This window comes from Hydra vulgaris, chromosome 06 (assembly GCF_038396675.1).
Source record: "Hydra vulgaris chromosome 06, alternate assembly HydraT2T_AEP".
Taxonomy (NCBI): Eukaryota; Metazoa; Cnidaria; class Hydrozoa; order Anthoathecata; family Hydridae; genus Hydra; species Hydra vulgaris.
This window is the reverse complement of record NC_088925.1, coordinates 5,660,970-5,687,859: the sequence shown is the minus strand read 5'-3', so window position 1 is coordinate 5,687,859 and position 26,890 is coordinate 5,660,970. Positions and strand designations below refer to the sequence as shown.

Here is a 26,890-nt window from a genome sequence, read left to right as displayed (position 1 = left end):
GCTGACTGGGATTCTTTTTGTGATTTTCTTCGTGATGGTCCTTGGACTGATGTCTTTTACTTCTCAGCTGAAAAATGCACCTCCTACGTAAAGTCGTGGATTACGGCAGGAATGGAAGCTTTTATTTCTTCTTGTTGGTTCTAAGTTAAGACTCATTTTACTCCATGGTTTTCACCCTCTTGTGCAGCTGCTATATCTAATCGTAATCATTTTTTTCATCATTCTTAAAAGAACAACTCTGTTGAGAACAATTTGCTATTTATTATTGCTAGAAATCTTTGTAAAATAGTAGTCAGATGCTAAGCTCAATTATTCTCAGATCACTAAATCTCTTATCTCATTCATGGGACTGATCTTATTACCTCTCCCAAGGATAAGGCATAAATATTTATCAAGAACTTTCCTTCTAATTTGACTCTTGAATCTTATGGAGACAAGATTCCTTCCATTCCAGTTAAACAGGTTAACCCGTTGTTGGACATTCAAATCACTCCAGCTTACGTTGCTAAAGTCATATTTTAATTGAACTTTTCTACTGCTCGTGGTCCAGACAACATTCCTGTCAGAACTTTTTTCAATTCTCTAAAATATTTTATAAATGCTTGACTGCATTTATAAAATAGTTTAGAGAATTTGAGTCTTTTCCTCCCTGTTGCAAAATGGCATCTGTTGTTCCAATTCTGACTAATTCAACATTCTGACCCTTCCAATTATTGTCCAATCAGTCTTCTTTCTGTTATTAGCAAGGTCTTTGAGTCTTTGATAAACTATATTGAGTCAAATAACTTACTGGCAGTCAATACAGTTTTCGATCCTCTTGCTCTACAGCTGACTTGCTAACTGCTGTGACTAAAAGATTTTATTGTGCATTAGATAAAGGCGGAGAGGCTGGGGCTATTGCTCTTGACATATCTAAGATTTTTGACAAAACTTGGCATGCTGGTCTTCTCCATAAGTTTATTTCATATGGTATATCTTGTAAAGTTTTTAAGATTATCAAATTGTTTCTTTCTAACTTTATTAAAATTACACTTTATTAAAATCATCTGTGAAGGCCAACACCCTTCTTTATTTGCAGTAACTTCTGGGGTACCTCAAGACACAATCGCTGTTCCTGTTTTGTTTCTTATCTACATTAATGATCTTCCCAACAACCTTACATCTAAAATAGCTCTTTTTGCTGATGACTCAACTTTATACTCCTGTCTTGACAAAAAGTCTTCTCTTTTACAACTGCCTAATACAGGCAGCCAATCTTAAATCTGAACTCACTTCTGTAACAGATTGGGGCTCACAGTGGCTTATAAGTTTAAACTCCAAAAAAATTCCAATTAAAAATTGACAAGTAATACGAGAATGAATTTTAGTAGATGACACAAGAGAGGCTAGCTCTTTATAGCAGTGCCCATTATAGTATTTGTAGAAAAGAGACAAAGAAGCAACATAATGACAATGTGATAATGGTTGGAGGTTGGCTGCAGGAGCAGGTCAAACTATGTTTACAATGCGTTTTTGCACCTTGTCTAAAAGAGAAAGGGCATCATTAGAAGATCTGCCCCAGATATGGCAACAGTATTTCATATACGTACGGATTTAAGATTTATAGATTTAAAAATAAAATCCGGAGTAAGAAAATCAAGCACGATAAAGAGATGCAACTTTAGTGGATGCTAATTTTGCAAAGGATTTAATATATGCTTTGCAAGAAAGATCAGAAGTAAAAGTTAATCCTAGAAGATGATTTATGAACGGTAATGTACTCATCGAGTACATCACCATTCATAAATTTTGGAAGATCTAAATTATTGCAATAATGATTGCCTGAAAAAAATTGGGTTTTTTCTGAATTTAAGTTCACCAGTAGCACCAGAAGCAGAAGTGAGATCCTTTTCAAGCTCAAATGCCCCCTCCAAGCAATCAGAAAGTGGTGGCTTCTTATCATGACAAGAATAGATGGTAGTATCATCAGCGATAATGCCACCTTAGAATGTAAATTAAAAAGAGTATAGGGTCAAGGATAGAACCTTGAGGAACCCCTGAAGTTACGGGATATGAAGAAGAGTGTTGTCCATTGAGGACAACTTCTATACTACAATTGGTAAGGAAGGATTCAATAGTCTTATAGATATTACCTAATACACCATAAGAAGAAAGCTTATGGAGAAGACCAGCATGCCAAACTTTATCAAAGACTTCAGAACAAAAAGACCCAAATCCAAATTGATGATCAGTATATAAGTTTAAATCAGGTCAGGTTATCCTACTTTTGGTAACATGTGACACAGTACAACCTGCTTCATGTTCTGCTGCTTTGTAGGATACGCTTTTTTTAGGCAAAAGCTGGAAGAAGCCAGCTCTAACTTACCTTGGGGCTCTTGATTGAGTAAGGGCTAGAGATGGTGTCTTGATAAAAATATTCATCGTGGGCAGATTTTTAACGAATCCGGCTACTGTCTTGTAGAAGGCCTCCTTGGCAAAAACTTTAGGGGTAAACAGATTCTATTTGTTGACCAACCTCGCACCCCTTCCTCATCTATTAGACTGGCGTAGATGTATTTATAAAATATTGTTTCCAGATTAGGATGTTAAATGCTGGATCTTCTTGACTCAATCTATGGGTTTTGCTTGTGTCTCTGTTTTTATGACTATGCAACTCATTCTATTATCTCCTAATGAGGGTACAGGTCTAACACTCAGTTTTTTGGTTCTGAGGCCGGCTGGTAGTCAGGTTTCCTAAACTCTGTGCTAGCTCTCAGATAGGCTGATTCCATCAACAGCTGTAAAATATCAGAGAACTAACAGTGCCATGTTGAGCATGGATGGTGCCCCTATTCATACCTTTGGTGTGCATTGTCAAGGCTACATTTTGAGCCCTTTATTACAGCTTGGTGTTTATTACTAATAATAAGGCCATTGCATAGACTATTAAATAGTGTACTGAATACTATCTATGCTTTGAGTCAAGTTCTTTAACAAATATAAAAATCACTAAAGCACTTAAAACTGTAAAACACAAAAAATCATTGTCATCATGATGGCTTTTTGTGTTTTTATCAAGTTCTCTAAACCTATCATTCACTAATATTTGTGGTCTTCGAAGTAACTTTTCTTCTGTTGAGTCTTATCTCTTGCAAATTTCACCAGACCTACTTGCTCTTTGAGAGACTAATTTGAGTTCGGCTGTCTCATCTTGTGATCTTAGTGTTGATTGTTATCTTCCTTAAATTTGTAAAGACTCCAATAATCACATTTTTGGCTTGGACATTTACATTTGTAAGAATTCACCCATTTTTCTGGAAACTGGATTTGAATCCATCAGCTATTCTTTTATGTGCTTTCGTTAAGCACCACTTTACTCTATTATCTTTCTCTTTGTTTTATATCGCTCTCCTTCATCTCAAGACTGCACTTGTTTCGATGTTATTTCTGATTAAATTGACCAAACCCCTCTCTCTTTATCCTTCAGCAAATATCGTTGTTGTTGGTGACTTTAATGCTCATCACACTGAATGGCTTGGCTCTAGGTCAGTGGCTCTGCAGGTATTAAGGCCCACAAGTTTGTCTTTCTCAGTCTTTTACTCAAATAGTCAACTTTCCAACTTACTTTCCAGACAACCCTATTTATTTACCTTCTCTACTCGACTTATGTCTTGTTTCCGATCATAGTCAGTGCTCAGTTTCTCCATATTCACCCTTAGGTGCTTTTGATCATGGTTTGATCTCTCTAAAATTCTTATTTCATTCTTCATCATCAGAATCCCCCTATCATAGTACTTTTTACAACTACCTTAAAGCTGGCATGGAATCTTTTATTTCCTCTCAATGATTTTAAGTCAAGCCTCACTCTTCTCCATGGTTTTCCTCACATTGTACTGATGCAATTTCCAATCAAAACCATTATTTCCATATCTACCAGCAAAAAAATTCTCCAGAAAACAGTCTGTTTACTATTGCTAAAAGCGATTGTATAAAGGTTTTGTCTAATGCCAAAGCCTGCTATTCTCAGGTTACAAAACTTGTATTTCATTACAAAAATTAGGCTCTGGTGACTTCTGGAGAATATTTAATAGTATCAATGGTAAGGGTAAATCTATTATTCCACCTCTCTTGTATGGTTCAGATTTTGTCACCTCATCTAAAGGTAAAGCTGATTTGTTTGCTAGGAAATTTTTATCAATATAATCACGTGGTTCCACTAGTTGCGTTTTACCTGATATAGCGACTAACAGGTTGGTCCATTGCCTAATGTTCCTATCACTCCAGCACCTGTATCTTAAGTGATTTCCTGCTTAGACTCTTCTACAGCTTGTGGTCCAGACAACATACCTGTTATAGTCTTGCAGAATTTTTTTCCAGAACCAGTGCTTATCAGAGTCTTATCCAAAATGCTGAAAGGCAGCATCTGTCATCTCTATTTTCAAATGTTCTGGAGAGCAACCTAGCTTGTCAAACTACCGTCTTATTACTCTTCTTTCTATCATAAGTAAGGATATTAAATCTTTAAATAACAACAACTTAATTTCTCGTCTTGCATCTAATAATTAACTTTCTGGTCATCAATATAGATTTCAATCTTCTTGTTCTATATTTGATTTGCTAACAGTAATAACTGATAGGTTTTATTGTGCATCAGATAGGTGTGGAGATGTTAAGGCTATTGCTCTTGACATTTCTGAAGCTTTTGATAACGTTTGGTATGCTGGTCTTCTCCATAAGCTTTTTTCTTCTGGGATATCAGGTAACATCTTTAAGATTATTGAATCCTTCCTTTCCAATTGTAGTATAAAAGCTTGTCTTCGATTGGCAGCACTCCTTCATATTCTGTAACTTCAGGGGTTTCTGAAGGTTTAATCCTTGGCCCTATACTCTTTTTAATTTACATTAACAATTTTCCAGATATTTTCACATCTAAGGTGGCATTGTTTGCTGCTGATACTATGATTTATTCTTGTCTTGATAAGAAACCAACAATCTCTGATTGCTTAGAAGGGGCATTTGAGCTTGAAAAGGTTCTCACTTCTGCTATAGCATGAGGCAGTGAACAGTGGCTGGTGAACTTTAATTCTGATAAAACCTAATTTTTTTCAGTCAATCGTTATCGCAATAATTTAGATCTTCCTAAATTTATGAATGGTAATGTACTCAATGAATCATTTACCCTCATCTTCTAGGATTGTAAAAATAGTTGGACCTGCTCTTGCAGTCAACCTCAAACCATTATGATATCGTTGTAATGTTGCTTCACTTTCTTTTTTTTACAAATACTTTAATGGGCACTGCTCTAAAGAGCTAGCATCTTTTGAGTCATCTACTAAAATTCATTCTCGTATTACTTGTCATTCAATTACATCTCATCCTTTTACTGTGACTGTTACTAAGTGCTCCTTAAACTCTTATTCGTCTAGTTTTTTTCCTCAAATGTCAGTTCTTTAGAATTTGCTTCCTTCATCTTGCTTTTCTGATTCATATAGTTTGCAATCTTTTAAGTCATCTGTCTATTGTTATCTTGCTCTTTAAACTTCATCTTTTCTCTTGCAGTAACTTCCAACTCTAATAGTGGTTGCATGCAGCCTTGTTGGAAATGAAGATCTTAAAATAAAAAATTAAAGACTAAAAAAACTCTGCTTAGACTCAATTTGTCAAGAATCATTTTTATATTTTTTATAAGATTTTTTTTTTGTTAACTTTTAATTTTTTTTTTAAATTGCTATTCTGTTTTCAGGGTTATGATACCAGAGTTGGTGAGCGGGGAGCTCAATTGTCGGGTGGTCAGAAGCAAAGAATCGCCATAGCTCGAGCTCTAATCAGAAATCCAATAGTTTTATTATTTGATGAAGCCACATCAGCATTGGATACAGAAAGTGAAAAAATTGTTCAAGAAGCCCTAGATAAGGTACACCAATGAAGTATATAAGCAATAGAAATATTTGAATGTTATAATTATGGGATTTTAGATTAAGCTAGTATTGTTTTTTTGAGTTTATATATATATTTCATTAAAATTCTGATAGACCTTATAAAAAGTTTTTTATAAAAACTATTGTAATAAACTTTCTTAAGGCAAACTAGATAGCAAATCAAATAAAAGTTTTAAGAAACTAATCAAAAAATTGAGAAAAAATGTTTTTCTTTTTCATGAAATCAACTTTACATTAATATGATGTATTAGCTAATAAAGGTGTTTGTTGTCTATTATGCAGTATTTAACTGTGTTTTCAAAATATAACTACTGTAAAAATGGAGGTAAAATTTACATAATAAGGTATATCAGAATTAAAATTGAAAATCAAATTACAACTCGAATAAAAAAACCAACTATCTTCATGTTTTCTGATTTTGAGCAATATAAATTTTAAGTACTGACAGTTGCACTTTTTGTAAACTATTTGTATTTTTAAGTCTAATAGTAAACTAAGTCTTATTTCTGATAGAAGTAATAAAATTTTGAAAGGTTTTACTATAAAAACATTGCAAACTAAACCTGGTTGTTAAGCTTGCTAGTTTTCATTGTTATAAACTTTTTTAAATGGTGTTTTTGCAGAAATCGATTTATACGATTACATTTGATAAGTAATTTTTTTAATTCTAGTTTTTTAGTTCTAGGTTTTAAAATAAATTTTGTAGATATAATATAAATCATTTCTTTTTAATTAAGTCAGTGAGAATTAGACTAGTTGGTTCTGTTTTTATCTTGTTTCCTAATTTTAGTAGTTCCTAGTTATCTTAGTTGTTAGTCTTTGATGGTAAATTGTTTTGTAAATATTTTAAAGCAGTTTTAAAGAACATAACACCAGATAAAGTTGCAAAACATATTTTTTTTTTGTTCATGAGGGTGAGTTATGGTGGCACAAACATACAACTAATTAAAAATACTAGATTAGTTACTGAATTTAATACTTTTAGTTAGTTACAATTTTTAAGCTGGCAGCAAAAGTAAATAATTTAAGTTAAAGTAAAGTTAAAGTTAAAGACTAATCAAAACATTCTGTTTCATTTGAAAATGAAAAAAAAATCATTTTATAAATGCACATTTATAAAATGATTTTTTTTATCTAATCAAAATCCAAATTAAAAATAAAATGCAGACTCAATTTTATAATAGAGCTAAATGCTGTTTTCCACAAGACAAAAAAAATCGCTCAGCGCTAATCTTTTTGTATCAATGAAAAGCTGTTTTGATTTCCACTTAATAAAATAATTTTTGTGCTAATTTTTTTGCTATTAATAAAAAAAATGGTAGCAGTTATTTTATATTGTATGCTTTTAAAAAAAATTGTTGTGTTAAAGGTTTTTATTGCACATGAGAAGCAAATGCCAAGAAAAATATAGGAAGTGGTTCTAGATTTGAAAACTTTATTTAGATTGTAAGCATAAAGCTAAATATATTCTTTTTGTTAAAGATTCAGAGTTATTGTTACACAACTGTAACTATATTTGAAAAACTGTTGATTTGGATGTGTCCATTAATTAAAAAAAAAATTATGCATGAGAATCCACATGCATTGATTTTAACATTTCTTTCTTTGTATGTAAAATGCAATACATTCCACAAACATGGATGCTTTCTAATCTAAAATATACAACTGAATTAAACAATCAGTCCAAGATTATATAAAGAGAAAAGCAAACCTCTGATAGATCTACTTCTGCATTTCTATCATTTTTTTTTAAGTATCTTTGCTTTCAACAAGGCTGCAAGCAACCACTAATTAGATTTGGAAGTTACTGGAAGAGAAAGGATAAAGATTGTAGAGCAAGATAACGATTCACAGACGACTTAAAGAATTGCATATTATATGAATCAGGAAAGCAAGATGAAGGAAGCAAATTCCAAAGAACTGATGTTCGAGGAAAAAAACTAGATGAATAAGAATTTTTGGAGCACTTAGGAACAGTCACAGAAAAAGGATGAGACTTAATTTAATGACGAGTAACACGAGAATGAATTTTAGTAGATGGCACATGAGATGCTAGCTGTTTAGAGCAGTGCCCATTATAGAATTTGTAGAAAAGAGAAAGAGAAGCAACATTATGAGAATGTGATAATCGTTGAAAGTTGGCTGCAAGAGCAGGTCCAACTATGTTTACAATGCATTTTTGCACCTTGTCTAAAAGAGAAAGGGTATCATTAGAAGATCCCAAATATGGCAACAGTATTCCATACAAGGCCGGATTTGGGATTTATAGAGATAGAGAATAGAATCCGGAGTAAGAAAGTGTTGAGCATGATAAAGAGATGCAACCTTAGCAGATGCCAATTTTGCAATGGATTTGCAATGGACTATTGTAATTGTAATTGTAAAAATTAAGTACAATTACACATTACAATACAAAAATATTGTATTGTAATATTACAGAAACAATAAAAATTTTTTATTTTGGTATTGTATTGCTGTGATGAAAAACAATTACAATAAGTATTGTATTGTTTTTTTTCTAACAATACAATAAAATTCGAGAACTATTGTATTGTATTGTTTTAATGAAATAAAATTACAATAATTGTTGTATTGTTTTGATGAAAACAATTACAATAACTATTGTAGTGTATTACTTTACATTAAAGTAAAAAAAAGCTAACATATTTTAAGGTATTAAACGTATTTTAACGTATTTCATCTCTGACGAACTTACTATAATTATTGTTATTTTTTATTTACAGATTTGCAATATATTGCAAATTTTTTTTTTTACATATTTAGATTTCGCATCACCTATCTTGTTATGTATTTCTAAGCTCTAAATGGCCACAAAATATTGCTTGTCTGATGATAGCCTTACAATTATAAAAAATAACATTCATAAATTATTTTATTCAGCCCTTTTATTTTTTCCTCTTGATTTTAATGCTGCAAAGGAACTTAAAATATATATAAAAAATTAACTTTTGTAACACAAACAGTTAAACATGATAATTCTTCTTAAATAAAAATGTTAATGTCTTTTATTACAATAACAATATATTGTTATTGTATTACAAAGACGAATTACAATACAATATTTATTGTTATTGTAGTGGGTCATTACAATACTTTTTTTTTTCAGATATTGTTATAATTTTATAAAGATGAATTGCAATACAATATTTATTGTTATTGTATTACAGAATTCCAATAGTCGTAAATCACAAGTATTGTTATTGTTTCTAAATTAAGTTAATACAATAACAATAATTATTGTTACTGTTATTGTTTTCATTACAATTACAATAGTCCTAACCCTAGAAGTGAGATCCTTTTCAAGCTCAAATGCCCCCTCCAAGCAATCAGAGAGTGTTCGCTTCTTATCATGACAAGAATAAATGATAGTCTTATCAGCAAACAATGCCACCTTAAATGTGAGAATATCTGGAAGAGTGTTAATGTTATTTAAGAAGAGTTTAGGGCCAAGGATTGAACCTTAAGGAACCCCTGAAGTTACAGAATAAGAATAAGAGTGCTGTCCATCAAGGACAATTTTATGCGATTGGAAAGGAAGGATTCAATAATCTTAAAGATTTTCACGATAAAACCTATCTGTTGTTACTGTTAGCAAATCAGCTGTATAACGAGAAGATCGAAATCCATAGTGATGATCAGAAAGTAAGTTATTAGATTCAAGAAGTGAGATTAAGTGTTTTATCCATATTTTTTTGAAAATAGGGATAACGGATGCCGCTTTCCAGCAGGCTGGAAAACAAGACTCTGATAAGCACTTGTTAAATGGTTTTGAGAGTATAGAAGACAGCTCCGGAGAACACTTCTGCAAGACAATAACAGGTATGTTGTCCGGGCCACAAGCTATAGAAGAGTGTAGGCAGAAAATCACTTTAGATACAGATGCTGGAGTGATATGAATGTCAAGCGATGGATCAACCTGTTTGTTGGCAATATCAGGTAGAATGCAACTAGTGGAATCAAGAGATGATATTGATGAAAAGTTTTTAGCAAACAATTCGGCTTTATCTTTAGGTGAGGTGACAAAGTCTGAACCATACAAGAGAGGTGGAATTATAGATTTGCCCCTATTATTGATACTATTAAAGATTCTCCAGAAGTCACAAAAGCCTATTTTTTGTGATGAAATACGAGATTTCATGACCTGAGAATAGTGGGCTTTAGTGTCAGACAAAACCTTTTTACAATGGTTTCTAGCAGTAATAAACAGATGTCTGTTTTCTTGAGAATTGCTTTGCTGATGGATATAAAAGTAATGGTTATGACTGGCAATTGCAGCAATGTAAGGTAAACCATGGAGAAGAGTGAGGCTTGACCTGGAATCGTCGAGAGGGAATAAAAGACTCCATGCCAGTCTGAATCCATGAAGTTATGTTAGAAGCACATCTGTCAACAGGAAGATGATAGATTTCTACCCAAAGGCCATCACAAAGAAAATTAGAGAAAGAATCTCAGTTAGCTTTAAGGTAGTTCTAAGAGATACAATGATAGGCGGATTCAGATGATGAAGAAGAATGAGATAATAGTTTTAGAGAGATCAAACTGTGAAGCACTTAAGGGTGAATGTCGAGAAACTGAGTACTGACTAGGATCAGAAACAAGACATAAGTCAATTAAAGAAGGTAAATGATTCGGGTTGTCTGGAAAGCAATTTGAAAAGTTGACTATTTGAGTTAGGGATCGAGAAAGGCAAAAGTTGTGGGCTTTAATGCCTGCAGAGTCACTGACACTAGAGCCAAGTCATTCAGTGTGATGAGCATTTAAGGCAACAACAACAATATTAGCTGATGGATAAAGAGAGAGAATGCTTGGTCAATATGATCAGAAATAACATCAAAAAGAGTGCAGTCTTAAGATGAAGGAGAGCAATATAGAACAAAGAGAAATGCTAAATGAAAGCACATAAAAGAATATTCTGTGGATTCAGACCTAGTTTCCCGACAGATCAGTGAATTCTTATGAATGTAAATGTCCAGACCAAGCATTTGACTATTAAAGTCTTTACGAATTAAAGGAAGATAGCCATCAACACTAAGATCACAAGATGAGACAGCTGAACTCAAATTAGTCTCACAAAGAGCAAGTAGGTCTGGTGAACTTTGCAAGAGATAAAACTCAACAGAACAAAAGTTGCTTCAAAGACTAGGAATATTAGTGAATGATAGGTTTAGAGAACTTGGTGATGACGATGGTTTTTTGTGTTTTATAGTTTTTGATACTTTATTCATTTTTAAATTTATTAAAGAACTTTACTCAAAGCATAGATAGTACTTAGTACGTTGTTTAATAGCCCAAGCTATTGCCTCATTACTATTAATTATCCCTAAGCTGTAACAAAGGGCTCCAAATGTGGCCTTAGCAATGCACACCTAAAGTACAAACAGGGACACCATCCATGCGCAACATGGCAATGTTAATACTTTGATATTTTTCAGCTGTTGATGGAATCAGCCTCTCTGAGAACTACCACAGAGTTCTGGAAATCTGACTACCAGCCGGCTTCAGAACCAAAAACTGGGTTTTTTTTTTTTTTTTTTCAAGTATCTTCGCTTTCAACAAGGCTACAAGCAGCCACTAATTAAAGTTGGAAGTTACTGAAAGAGAAAAGATGAAGATTGTAGAGCAAGATAACGAATGACGAATCAGGAAAACAAGATAAATGAAGCGAATGATAAAGGAAAAAAACTAGACAAATAAGCAATTTTGGAGCACTTAGGAACAGCCACAGAAAAAGGATGACACTTAATTAAATAACGAGTAACACGAGAATGAATTATAGTAGATGGCACAAGAGACGCTAGCTCTTTAGAGCTGTGCCCGTTATAGTATTTGTAGAAAAGAGAAAGAGAAGCAACATTACGACGATGTGATAATGGTTGGAGGTTGGCTGCAAGAGCAGGTCTAACTATGTTTACAATGCATTTTTGCACCTTGTCTAAAAGAGAAAGGGCATCGTTAGAAGATCCACCCCAGATATGGCAACAGTATTCCATACAAGTTCGGATTTGAGATTTATAGAGATAGAGAATAGAATCCGAAGTAAGAAAGTGACGAGCTCGATAAAGAGATGCAACCTTAGCAGATGCTAATTTTGCAACTGATTTGATATATGGTTTCCAAGAAAGATTGGAAGTAAGAGTTAATCCTAGAAGATGAAGAGTAGATGACTCATCGAGTACATCACAATTCATAAATATAGGAAGATCTAAATTATTGCGATAATAATTGGCTAAAAAAAATTGAGTTTTATCTGAATTAAAGTTCACCAGCCACTGTGAGCCCCATGTTGTAGCAGAAGTGAGATCCTTTTCAAGCTCAAATGCCCCCTCCAAGCAATCAGAGGGTGTTGGTTTCTTATCACGACAAGAATAAATGGTAGTATCATCAGCAAACAATGCCACCTTAGATGTGAGAATATCTGGAAGATTGTTAATGTAAATTAAAAAGAGTATAGGGCCAAGGATAGAACCTTGAGGAACCCCTGAAGTTACAGAATAAGAAGAAGAGTGTTGTCCATCGAGGACAACTTTTATGCTATGATTGGAATAGAAGGGTTCAATAATCATAAAGATGTTGCCAGATACACCATAAGAAGAAAGCTTATGGAGAAGACCAGCATGCCAATCTTTATCAAAAGCTTTTGAAATGTCAAGAGCTATGGCCTTAACCTCTCTACCTTAATCTAATGCACAATAAAACTTATCAGTTATTACTGTTAGCAAATCAGCTGTAGAACGAGAAGATCGAAATCCATATTGATGGTCAGAAAGTAAGTTATTAGATTCAAGATGAGAAATTTAGTGTTTGTTAATTAAAGATTCAAAAACCTTGCTTATGATAGGAAGAAGACTAATGGGTCGGTAGTTAGACGAATCAGATCGCTCTCCAGAATTTTTGAAGATAGGGATAACGGATGCCGCTTTCCAGCAGGCTGGAAAACAGCATGCTTAGTAGAGTAGAGAAGCTAAATGATTCGGATTGTCAGTAAAGCGAGTAGGAAAGTTGACTATTTGAGTTAGGCTCCTAAGGTTAGAAGCATGTAAGGGTGAATGTGGAGAAACTGAGCACTGACTGGGATCAGAAACAAGACATAAGTCGAGTAGAGAAGGTAAATGATTCGGGTTGTCAGTAAAGCGAGTTGGAAAGTTGACTATATGAGTTAGGGATTGTGAAAGGCAAAAGTTGTGGGCTTCAAAGCCTGCAGAGTCACTGACACTAGAGCCAAGCCATTCAGAGTGGTGAGCGTTAAAGTCACCGACATCAACTATATTAGTTGATGGATAAAGAGAGAGGGCTTGGTTAATATTATCAGAAATAACGTCAAAATGAGTGCAGTCTTGAGATGAAGAAGAGCGATATAGAACAAAGAGAAAGGCAATAGAGTGAAGTGGTGCTAAACAAAAGCACATTAAAGAATAGTCTGTGGATTCAAACCTAGTTTCACGACAAACTATTTGACTATTGGAGTCTTTATGAATTAAAGGAAGATAACCATCAACACTAAGATTGCAAGATGAGACAGCTCAACTCAATTTAGTCTCACAAAGAGCAAGTAGGTCTGGTGAACTTTGCAAGAGATAAGACTCAACAGAATAAAAGGTACTTCGAAGACCACGAATATTAGATAATGATAGGTTTAGAGAACTTGGTGATGATGATGGTTTTTTGTGTTTTATAGTTTTTTGTACTTAATTCATTTTTAAATTAGATTGAAGAACTTGACTCAAAGCATAGATAGTACTCAGAACACCCTTTAATAGCCCAAGCAATTGCCTCATTACTACTAATAAACTCTAAGCCTTAACAAAGGGCTCCAAATGTGGCCTCCGCAATGCACACCAAAAGTACAAACAGGGGCACCATCCATGCGCAACATGGCACTGTTAATACTTTGATATTTTTCAGCTGTTGATGGAATCAGCCTCTCTGAAAGTTGCCACAGAGTTCGGGAAACCTGACTACCAGCCGGCCTTAGAACCATAAAATTTAGTTTTTGAACTGTGCCCTCATTAGGAGATAATAGAATGAGTTGCCTAGTCATAAAAACAGAGACACAAGCAAAACCCATGCATTGAATCAAGAAGATCCAGCATTCAACATCCTAAACTGGAAGCAATGTATTAAAAATACATCTGCGCTAGCCTTATAGATGAAGAAGGGGTGCGAAGCTGGTCAACGGATAGAATCTGTTTACCCCTTAAGTCTTTGCCTAGGAGGCCTTCTACAAGACAGTAGCCGAATGCAAATTAACATCTGCCTAAGATAAGTATTTTTATTGAGACACCATCTCTAGCCTTTACTTAACCAAATGCCCCAAGGCAGGGGGTGTTTTAAGTCGGAGTTGGCATCTTCTAGCCTTTGCCTAAAAAGACGTATCCTACATGGCAGCAGGACATGCAGCAGATTGTACTGGGTTATATGTTACAAGTAGCAGGATAACCTTTTTTTTTTTTTTTTTGGTATTCACCTCCTCAAGGCCAAGAAGGCTACTTCAGATGAGGAGGCTACTTAATAGTGGTTATAACTCCCTCTCAACTCTATAACTCCGAAACACAAACCTCGACAAACAAGGCCACTGCGCCAAGAAACAAGTTAAGCGCGGTACTACCAGGGACGTGGTGGGGATCAAACTCGGAACCTCTCACTTATGAATCGAGCGCTTTACCACTACACCACAACCTGACCTGACAAAAAATATATATATAATATATATATGTATATAAATTATATATATATATATATATATATATATATATATATATATATATATATATATATATATATATATATATGTGTATGTATGTATATATATATATATATATATATATATATATATATATATATATATATATATATATATATATATATATATATATATATATATATATATATATATATATATATATATATATATATATAATATATATATGTAATATATTAATATTATAAATATAAAAATCTAAGCACAATCTTGAGATTGTGTTTAGATTTGCTTAGTTTCAGAGCTGGACCCATATTAGAGCTGTACCCTCATTATTCTGATGTTTAACTGATTGTAGGTTAGAATTATATACTTCTGAAACTTCAAGTTGAGAAATCTTTACTTAGTTATATGAAACATTTTTAGCAATGAATAATTCTTTTCTACAGATTGAAAGTCTATCATCTGCTTTTTTTTAATTTGAATCTACTTGATTGGATTATTTTGAGAAATGTATTTTAGTATTATGGCAAACCAATTGGGCTTAAACTTTAGCTACTTTCATATTATATCAATAATACTTTGTAAATTGTCTTTTTCCTGCATAACACTATGTCCTGGTCTTCAAAGGTTCTGAATGATTTTATAAGATAATTTTTAAAGCAATTATCATAAAACTATTTTGGTTCTGTTGTACACAAGAGTTGCTCCATAAAAAAATTTCAATTGCTTAAGATTTATCTGTAACTTTAATCCAGATTAATAAGAAGAGCGCAAGTTATATCATTTCCCGGTCAGCCACTAGGAAGTTCTCACTATAGTGCACTATAACTTTTTTTTGATATTGAGCATTGTGCAGTCAAATGAAAAATAATAAACTTTTTTTTGTAAAAAAAAATTACAAACATATGTTGTTGGTAGGCTGAGCACTTTTTTCATATTGAGCATATAATATACTTGCTTTATCAAATGTTTTTCTTGATTGTGTTTTTCATTAGTCTAAACTTTATTTTTTGTATGATTTTCATGTTCTGTTTTTTCATTTGAGTTAGGCGAAGGATTAATTTTATTCTTTCTTATTTGTCAGATCTATTTTCAATTTATGAACTTCAATCTTAAACTCTGTGTTAAATATTGTTCTACACACGCTTTTTTTTTGCAGGTAACATTGTCAAAAACGCATTTCTCACAATATTTATTGTACAAAATAGTCATGTTCAGATTAAATGTACTCTTTGTTTGTACTTTTGTGGCAGAATTGACTGTCAATTCTGGGAATCCTTTGATTATGTTGACACACAAAATCTTTAATATAATTTAGGACAGTTTGACTTAGTAATATACTTCTTTTATACTGTTGAGGTGTTCCTGTTGTTTTGTTTTTTATTAAATTTAAAATTCTTTTTCCATCAAAATCTAGAGTAAAAAGATTAAACTTATCGCAAACAGTATAAACAATAATTTTTTTTTAATTTTGGATTTTCAGCCAAAAACCTTTTTAAAAAATTATATAAATAATAAAATACAATGTAAATAAATGCATATGTAAAAAAATAAAATTATTAAAAAAAAACATTGTAATTTGGGAGTAAAAAAGACGCTTTTCTTAATCATTCAAAATCCAGTGTTGTTGGTGCAAAGTTTCTTAAGTAGTAATGCTTATTTTTATTTTATATTTGAAATGACATTGTATGTAATCTCTTACAGTCTTTTATAAATTTCTCCTTTTGTATTTTATTGTTTAAGGCGATGCACTATGTACTATGTACTATATACATCAAATCTACATAGCAAATGAAAAATGACCAAATGGCAAATGAAAATATGATAATGAAATAATGGTAATGAAAGTAATGATAATGACATAATGATAATGAAAACAAAGAAAGATGTAACTTTTACTAAGGAAATATAGATTTTTTTAGAGCTTTTTAACAAAGTTAAAATAAAGTTTTTTTGATTATGTAACCTGCAACAAACTATGTCCTTTCTACATCTCGCTTGAATTAATGGTTTTAAAAAAATACATAAATTGTGTTCTGAAAATCAGATTTGTTTAATACCTATTATTTTGTCAATTGGTGCTTAATAAATATAAAAGTTTTTGCAATAATTACTGTCACATGCAACATTTTTGATCATGAAAACACAGGTTTATTCAGTTCAGAAATTTTGACCAACTATTAACTTAAAAGCTAGTTTTATGACCCTTAATTTCAAAGAAAGAAATTTGAAATTCAATTCGAAACAATATATGTATAGTCACTGAATAGAATACTTACTACTCAAAATTAAAAAAAAAAAACGTTCCGACTATTGACAGTGTGGTGATACTTTTTGTGAAACTTGCAATAGGCATATCCAGCAGCAGCTTATTACACTCAATAAATGACAATCTTTTTGTATCCTACAAAGATACAAAAAGAACGGAATCTTTTCAAGCACGATGTTGAGGTTGATGCAGATTATAATGATTTCAAGCTGTTGCACAACCATATCTTAAATAATTATTGTAATAGTGATTCATTCAGTACAGTAAAAAATTGCTGTAACATTACACTATGTTCCTCAATCATCTAAATGAAATCATAGACAATCACCTTTAAAGAAAATTATTTATGTTATTAAGGGGAAGCCATTTCTTAGACTAGATATTAGTTAAAATAAAAACTCACTAATTTCTTCCAACGAGACAGTTATCATGTCAGAGAAAAACTAGTACTAATTTTAAAATGTTTTGCCTGTAACTTGATAGATAACTTTTTTTGGTTATTTTAAATAGGTTTAAATTTTTTTCTGTTTCTTTATGAAATAAACATAACTTGTCAAACCGATTTTAACTTTAAAGAGAATAAAATGCAATAAGTAAAGTTAAACATAGTTACTTCGTCTAAAAGACGAAGTAATCCTACTTAGCTAAGCTAACGGAAAACTTATTTATGTCAGTCATAAAAATGGCTTAACAGTTTCAGACTTATGAATTTTTTTTAGGTTAGCAAGGGCCGTACAACTATTGTCATTGCTCATCGCTTATCAACAGTGAAAAATGCTGATGTCATAGTGGTTGTTAAAGAAGGTAAAGTTGCTGAATTTGGAACACACAATGAATTAATTTCTAAAAAAGGTCTGTACCACCAATTAGTTTTACTTCAGACTGTGATTGAAGAGGTTGATCCTGACCTCCTTCATGAGCTAGACGATAAAGAAAAAAATGAAATATTGGAAAAAATTAAATCTACTTCATTCTTGAAAAATGATGAAGAGGTTGTTGAAAGTTTTCACAGACAACTCTCAAGTCGATTTTCAATGAGACAAAGTAAATCCAACTCACCTGTTAAACAAAGTAAAGAAAATAAAGATAAAGAGAAAAAAAAAAAAGAGGAGGAGGAAAAAGTTGAACCTGCACCTTTTACAAGAATTTTTAGGTTAAATGTTACAGAGTGGCCATATCTTGTTTCTGGCATGTTTTTTGCTGGGTTAGTTGGGGCATTTCCTGTGCTGTTTGCTATAATTTTAAGCAACTTATTTAAGGTAATTTTTTGTATTCATTTATCTTTTGATGCAACATCAGTTTTATTTTAACAAATGTTTTTTAATACTCATTTTTAGGTATTTGCTAAACCACCTGATGAAATTCTCAAAGAATCTGTAAAATGGTCACTCTACTTCTTAGGTTTGGGGTTTCTTGATTGCATAGGATTTTTTTTTTCTGTAAGTTTTTTTGTCCAAATCTCTTGTGAAAGTTGTATTATATAATTACTTTATCAATATATTTTACATGACTTACATGGTAAAAAAAACCATGTAAGAAATCTTTAAAAATATATAGGTATATTTTGCCATTATTGAAATGGTGTATATAAAACTAAAAATAATAAAAAAAATTTCAAAAGTTTGATTTTTTCTGGATTTTGTAGTTACATTTAAATTACTTTAAAATTGTTTTAAATTTTACATTTTTACATCTATTTCTACGTGTCTCTTGATAAAAATACCTTTGCTTATGACTACAAATCAGTCTTTCTATATGCATTCATTTATGCTTATTCCTGCATGTTAATTTATATACCGTAAACTCCTGGTTATTAACTCCTTACTTATTCAAACTTCTTGCTTACTTGAAGCAATTTTCATTCCCCAATAATTTTCCTTATCAAACTCATGCTAATATCCATTAGTTATTTGAAACTGCAAATATTCAAAATTTTGTTTATTAGAAATGTTTTTCTTTGATTGAAAATAGCATTTGATTGCTTTTCAAAACAAAAAGTTGAACAGATTGCAATGTAGCGCAGTAGAAATTTCAACATGGCATCTGCATGAAAGAAGGCAGTACTGACAATCAAAGAAAAATATCTTACTCTTCAAGATTAGGAAAGTGGCCCAACTAAATAGTATATTGCCGAAAAGTTTAATATTCCTCAAAACACTTTTAAAGATTAATCATAATAATACATAATCAGCAAGTATGAAAATACATAATCAGCAAGTATGAGTCTGGTCATTTGGAAACAAAGACTAAAGTAAAATTTTGGAAAGCATGATTTTGTTGATAAAGCTGTATGTAAATGGTTTATAAATGCACATGAACAAAATGTACCAATTGGTGGATACATCATTAGGGAGAAAGTTCTAGATTTTGCAAAAGAATTTAGCATAATGGATTTTAAGGGTAAGAAAAGTGGCTAGATTGGTGGAAAAAAAGACAATGTTTTTCGAACTAATTCCTGCCATGAAATGGTGTGCAATTCCACTAAGTTGGGAGCAGACTCATTTGCCCATGATCCTCTCGAGGTATGAATTAAAGGATATTTACAATCCAATGAGTTTGGTTTATTTTATAACAGCTCCCAATAAAATCCTTTCATTTAAATAGTGAACAACGTGCAGAAGAAAAATTTAGCAAAGTTTGTTTAACAAGCAAAACAGTATATAGGGTTGACAAAATGCTGCCCATGTTAATAATTGGAAAATCAGAAAAAATTCTGATAATTTTTTAACTTTCAGAAAGTTATACCAAGTTAACTGGGCTTCCTTTATATTGGGATATATTTCATTTTATTCATAAAATATTGTTGTACAGAGGTCAAATCAATAAATAATATGTGTAAGTTATTTAGTTAATTATATTCATTTTATGAAACATAATTTAATATAATTGCTAAATGATATTTTGCAAGTTTTCTCTTGTAAGTGACTGATTCAAAAGCGAATCTTTTATTAAAAAGGGACTCTTACTGAAGATGGAAAACTTTGAAATTTGGTTGATGTTGACTTAAGTCATGGAAAACCTGGAATAGTTAGGGTATTTTTTTCTAGAATCAGATAGTCAGGGAATTGGATTTTAAAAATTTTCTTTGTTGGACTTGCTTTAGTTCCTAATAATGAGCCCATCTCCCATTGTTGTAAGGTTTCTTTCCTTTCTCTTTTCTGTAAATGGCTGCGGCTCATGTGAGCTATCATTTTTTGTGTCACCTACCAAAACTCAATCTTGCATGGTTTGACATTCAGCAAATTTGCATATTTTTACTATAACTGTTCCTTCATGCTAATATAGTCACTATATATATATAGTTTTTTACTTGTTCCGCTATAAATTGTTTACATAATGTTATACTACTTTTTTATTTAAGAGTTTTTTGTTTGGCATTGCTGGTGAAATACTAACTCGTAGACTTAGAACGCAAGCGTTTACAGCTGTTCTCAGACAGGTAATTGATTATTTTTCAATTTATATTTATGTACTCAAATAATGTTTAGTTAAGTTATTTTGTTATCAAGATTATATTATTACCCATAATATTTTTTTAATGTATTTTACCCTACGGTGTTCTAAATACATTCTCACCTGTAAATCTGTGGGTTTGAAAAGTCTCTAAAAAATTATTATTAAGGTTGGTTGAGAATGAAGAGCGATATAATTGTAAAGGTTATATAACAAACAGATCATTATCAGAACCACCTCATTTCTGATAATAAAATAGTTATTTATTCACAGTATTTAAAAGAAAGTTTGGTTCTTGTAGGGATTATATTTGTAAATATTTAAATACAACCAGTTAATAAAAACATTAAGCAGATAGTATATAAGCATGTTTTGTTTTAACTACATGAGAATTGTATTAACATGAGAATTAGTCAAAAAAAAAAAATCCAAATATTTTTTACATTGAGAAGAATATGTTTTATGAAAGGTATACAAATTTCTAGTAAAAAAAGAGACATCTGTTGAGTAAGTCTGAGTTGTTTCTTAAAAATGAAATTTAAAACCAAAATAGCAAAATATAGAGAAAAGCAATAAGAAAAATTTTGTCAAATTTGTTGCAGTTATTTTTTATTTGCTAGTAAGAGAGATGCTAATCAAATAACTAATAGAATAGTTTATTAAAAAAATAATAGTTAGAGATTACTAATAAATTACCAAATCTTGAAGCTATTTTTAGTTGTGTTGAGTCTAATTAAACCTTATAATAACAAATAAAATCACTTTTATTTTTGCCTAATCAAACTGAATGACTCAAATTCAAAGAATTAAATAGGAATAATGTAGTTCCTTTTAATAAAACTGAACTTTATTAATGAAAGTTTAGAAATAACTTTAGCATTTGTAAATAAAATAAAAAAAGATTAAAAAATTTTTTTGTAGCGTTCTATTTTTTATTTTTTTCATGTTTTATATATAAAATTTTAAGTTTTATTTTCTACTAAGTTGTTTTTCTATTATTAAATCTATAAATGTGGATGTGTAAAAGTAACAATTTTCTTTTATTAAACAAATATTTAGGATATTTCATTTTTTGATGATTCAAAAAACACAACAGGTGCTTTGACAGCAAGACTTGCTTCAGATGCATCTGCAGTAAATGGAGTATGTTTATATTACTATTGTATGCTTGTTTTATCAACACTTTTAGATATTTTGTACTCCATATTTATTTTTATAAAATTTATTTTTTTTAACTATAAATAAACTTCATTACATTGTGGTAATATTAATATTTAATTGATATATTTTTAAGGCTACCTCTTCAAGATTGAATACAATGACACAGGTAATTGTGATGGGAATTACAGCTCTGATTATAGCATTTTATTATAGCTGGCAGCTAACTCTTTTGGTGATTGGTTTTGCACCAGTTTTGTTAATAGCAGGGGCTGCACATATGAAAGTCTTTTCAAATTTTGCTTTGGATCAAGAGAAGCATTTAGTAAATGCAAGTGCTTCAGCACAACAAGCTATTATGAATATAAGAACTGTTGCCTCTCTGGGGAAAGAAGTTTATTTCATCAATTTATTTAGGGAAATGTTGTTAGGTCCTTATCGGTATATTTAATTTTTCTTATTATATAAATATACATACATACATACATACATACATACATACATATAGATAGCATAGGTATACATTTGCCAACTTTTTTGCCGACCAAGTTTATGCATTTTTTCTCAAAAAGAAGAAGGAAAAAAAAAAAAAAAAAAAAGAACAATGAAAAACCTAATGCTGTCCCGTCTATTATGTTTTTAAGTTTTTTTTTGTATTACCTGGAATAACAGATATTAATACAGGTAATACAAATATAGGATAAATTATTGTTACTCAAAATGCTTGAAAAAAAAGGTAAATAAAAGCTCATTATTACTTTATTCAACTTCAAAGCATATACAAATAAACAAGCATTTCTTAGTCATACTCCTGGTCCAAAAAAATAAAGTTGCCTGACTTGACAGACAAATGACCCAAGTTAATATTTGTCATGTTAAACATGGTAAAGCCTTTTTAAAAAAAAAATTTTACTCAGGAATATAAAAATTAGCCATTCATGTGCTACTTGCTGCATTTTATTGCTGAGAAAATCAGTGCTTTAATGCATCTAACTCCTCTGCCAGTGCTTTGGTAATCAAGTCAAGCATTTTGAGTGAATATGTTTTACAACTTTGCTAATGAAGACCATAAATAATCATGTTGTTTTTTTGTCAAATAAAATTCGAAAATTTCTTATCCCATTTAATTTAGAAAAATATTTGTTTGTATCTCTATTAAAAAGGAATTTTTTTTTTCTCCTATCCTTGTTTATGTATTTTTGAAACCAATAGTTAAACTAATCAAGTGATGGTCATGATCTATATTGCCCAGAGAAGGGTAATGATTAATATCGAAAACTCTGTTGTTGATTTCAGTTAGTATCAAGTCTAAAACATTTCTGTATATTTCAGTTTTTATTTGAAATGTTGGTTTTAGTATGTTTTGTCACAGAAAACAGATGTCCAAACATTCAATTAATAAAACTTGTTTATCAGTTAAATTTTTTGCTTTTCTAAATTCTTCAGCGCAATTTATCAATGTATAGTTAAAATCACTATACAATATGTTTATACTTTTTTTTTTTTAATATAATCAAAAAATTTTATCTTCAATAAATTCAATAAACTATTTTCATGAGTGGTCCTTTTGCTTTTTTTGATACTTCTAATTAGTATTTTCTTACCAATTTTAACCATACATCATATATCTTCAGGTTGTTGTTCATTTTGAAATGTTTTTTTATTTTGTAAGATTTCTTTAATTAATTAATTAAAATTAATTTAAGATTAATTTCTTTGTCGACATAAATACATACACCTCTTCCTTTAGTATATACACAATCCCTATGATGAAAATTAAAACCTGGTAATGTTTTAGTCAGCTGATTTATCTGACTAACATGTTCCAATAATTAAAATTATACTTGCTTTGGAATCAATAATTTCTATCAATAATATTTCAATTTTGTTGCTTAAAGAAGATGCATTTCTATATAGACATCATAATGGATCATTTAAACATTTTTTTTAACCAGGATTTATATAAGTATTTTTAGTTTGAATTGCTCAAGTTTATCATTTCTAATAATATATCAAAAAGACAAATTCTTATCTCGCCTAACAATAATTTCAAACCCTCTTTTTCGGCAATTGTAGGAGCGTGGTTTATATATACTTTGGATTTGGATTTTTCATACTTGTTTATATTTGTACTTTTTTGTAGTAAATGTTGTTGATTCCATTTTAAATTTAGAGTTACTATGACAATACCAAGTCTTACTAGAATTGCTATGACAATACTAAGTTGACTACTTTTACTTTTTAATCTATAATGCTTTTTTAAGTTTTTCTGAAAAAACTTTAGTTTTCATCCTCATACCTACCAAAAATTGCAAAAAGTTTTTTACTGCATTTTTCTTTTCTTTCCACTGTGTTTTAGAATTTTACAAATTCTGCTGGTTTTAGGCAAAATTATCATGCAGTAAAATATTATAATAAAAACATGTTGTAACTTTTACTACATGATAGTCGTGGCAACGCATAAAAGCTATGAGTAGCTGTATTATAATATAAATATAAGCAATTAGCTCATTCCTGGTACTGTATTATTAGTACTATGTTACATGTTTGTTTTTTTAACAAATGCTACCATGGTTGCAGCCCAAACAAGTACTATCTTGCAAGAATTATTGTTCAGCAAACTCATATCTTTTTAGAGTAATTGTTCCTTCATACTAAAAACTTTTTTTATTTTAAATTGACTAGAGACGTAAGTTGTTCTATTGGTTCTTTTTTTTTTTTTCAACTTAAAAAGGACTGTTTTTGCCAGATTTTATTTTTTATTTTTTTTTATTGATATAATAAATAATATTTTTCTTATTTTAAAAAATAAAATAATAAAAAATACTGCTTTTAGATCTAGATTATTCTTCTGTTTAACTTTTTTTTAATTACTTAGAGTGTACAACATACATTTTTGGAAAAAATACGCTGAAAAATAATTTTTTGATATGGTTTGTCTTGTGGCTATCAGTGACTGCTAGAAATATTCAAATAATTATAAAATAGCTTTAAAATGATGGTAATGTTGCCAGCAAAGTAGTTATGAAGCACTTTTTTAATAAAATATTATAGTTTTTATTTTAAGGCCAAACAATTCCAAAACTTAGTTCTGTTTTTTAAATTAGCTTTTAATTTAATAATTGATTGGCTACTTTTTTTTGAGTATTTGATGACTTAAGTTTGAAAAAAATATTTATTGGTAGTTAATTCTCTATTAAATTTTAATTGAATTATTAGATATATAAATATTCAGGCCTGAAAAAAAGCATCCTAAATTTAAAAGAGCATTGAATTTTTAAGAAAGTTATTAACAAATGACTTCCTAATAAGCCTAAATCCTAATAAGCCTAAATCCTAATAAGCCTAAATCCTAATAAGCCTAAATCCTAATAAGCCTAAATCTAGGCCATTAATGACAAAATTGATGACAAATTTAAATAAACACTTGTCATGATGCAATAAACACTTGCTATGTTGAAAAAAAAATAATATTACAAATTTATTTTTTTGCAATCGGAGTATATAAACAAGTTGAAAATTTCAAATTATCTGAATGGATTTTCATTTTGAAGTCTGTATTTTAATTTACTGAGTGATTTTTATGTTTGCTAATTTAGGTATAGTCAGCATTTTAAACAAACACTTCATTGTTAAATTGAATTTTATTTTAAATAGCTCCTCTAAATAAGCGTAATTGTCAACTTAATAAAATGAAAAATAAAGCATCTTACTTATCTTAGAGGTGTTGAAAAGACAGTTGACTGTTTTGATGAGTATTTCTAAAGACTTGTTTTTTTTTATTCAAAGAGTTGGAAATTATTGGTTTACTCATGAAAACCTCAGACATTATTTTTAGTTAAGAATAAAAACATTGTCTCATTTAGCTTTTAAGAAAAGATCAAAGTTAGATAAGTTAGTTAAAGAGCACAATAGAAAATACAATATGGATATGAAATTATTCATATTTCTAAGTTTTATTGGGATCTCGACCCTAGTGTATTGAACTCAACTCAAAAACTATTTTAGAAAAATCAATGATTAAAGCAATAATAGAGTGTTAGTGGAACAAAGCTTGAGTCAAAAGAAAATTACAAAAAAAAAGTGAGGTCAACAATAAACTTTGTTGACCTCACTTTTTTTCAACAGAAATGAGTTATTAACATACATTGAAAAAATATTTTAAATCTTGAGATAAAATAAAATCTCTTAGGAAAACTTTTTTTTTTTTTATAATTCACCTCCCCAAGGCCGAGAAGGCCACTACAGATGAGGAGGCTACTTGTGGTTATAACCCTCTCTCAACTCTCTAACTCCAAAACACGAACCTTGATGAACAAGGCCGCTGCGCGGAGAAACAAGTAGAGCGCGGTACTGCCAGGGTCGTGGCGGAAATCAAACTCAGAACCTCTCGCTTATGAAGCGAGCGCTCTACCACTACACCACTACCTCATAAACTACTTTGAATTTTAAAAGTAATTTAATTAATTCAAATTTTATTAGATTTACAGTTTAGATTTATGAAGTTTTGCAATTTTTTGGCCCAAAAATAAAAACTATAATATTTTATTCAAAATGTGGACAATGATGCTGGCACTATTGCCCTTATTTTAAAGCTATTTAGAATTTTTAGAAATTTTTGGAAATTTTATTGATAGCTGCAAGGCAAATCATACCAAAAAATTACTTTTCTGTGTATTTTTTTCAAAAATGTTTAAAAATTAAAAAAGAACATTTTGGTATGGCAATTCTCATAGAACTATAAGAAAAGGAAATAAACAACAGAGAGTTATGTATTTTTGTTTTTTCTATATATAGAATAAACAAAATAATAATAATAATTCTATATAATAATTTTGTGATAAGAACTAATTTTTTCATTTTCCCTCAAAAGTATGTTTTTGATGTTGGCAAATGCGAGTTGAAACCTTGAGTTTTGTTTCACCTACATATAATTTTCCACACGAACACTCCAGTTTGTAGACTCCTGGATAAGAGTTGTTGGGAAGGCTTGTTTTTTTGAGTTATTAATTGTTGAAGGTTTTTTGGTGATTTAAAAACTGGAGCTAAATCAAATTAATTATATTGTTTAATTATTACTTTTAAAACACAGTAGTGAGCATTAATGGTATTAAACTAGTCTGTGGTCACACTAGAGATACTATATGGTATGCAAGAAAACATATAAAAATTGAGTTTTGTTATCGAATTGAATTCAAAATTAAACAAAATTTGAAAATACTGTTATCAAATTAAGTTCAAAATTGAACAAAATTTGAAAATTTGAAAAATTTTTGCAATTTGAAAAAATATTTTTGTAAAAAAATATATATTTTATCAACTCTCTTGTCTAGTTTTCTATTCACATTTGAATAAAACTCCATTAATGTA

General features: G+C 30.4%; 1 protein-coding gene across 2 annotated transcripts in view; it reads left to right on the top strand.

Annotated features, from left to right (window-relative positions):
* LOC100213972 (ATP-dependent translocase ABCB1) overlaps nt 1-26,890 on the top strand; it is a 100,876-nt gene that overhangs the window by 63,920 nt on the left and 10,066 nt on the right. For both annotated transcript variants that reach the window (XM_065799058.1, XM_065799059.1), the window contains exons 10-15: nt 5,723-5,893; nt 17,629-18,168; nt 18,247-18,348; nt 20,271-20,348; nt 21,422-21,505; nt 21,657-21,961. In XM_065799058.1, coding sequence (XP_065655130.1) covers nt 5,723-5,893; nt 17,629-18,168; nt 18,247-18,348; nt 20,271-20,348; nt 21,422-21,505; nt 21,657-21,961 — 1,280 coding nt within the window. The remainder of the gene's footprint in view (nt 1-5,722; nt 5,894-17,628; nt 18,169-18,246; nt 18,349-20,270; nt 20,349-21,421; nt 21,506-21,656; nt 21,962-26,890) is intronic.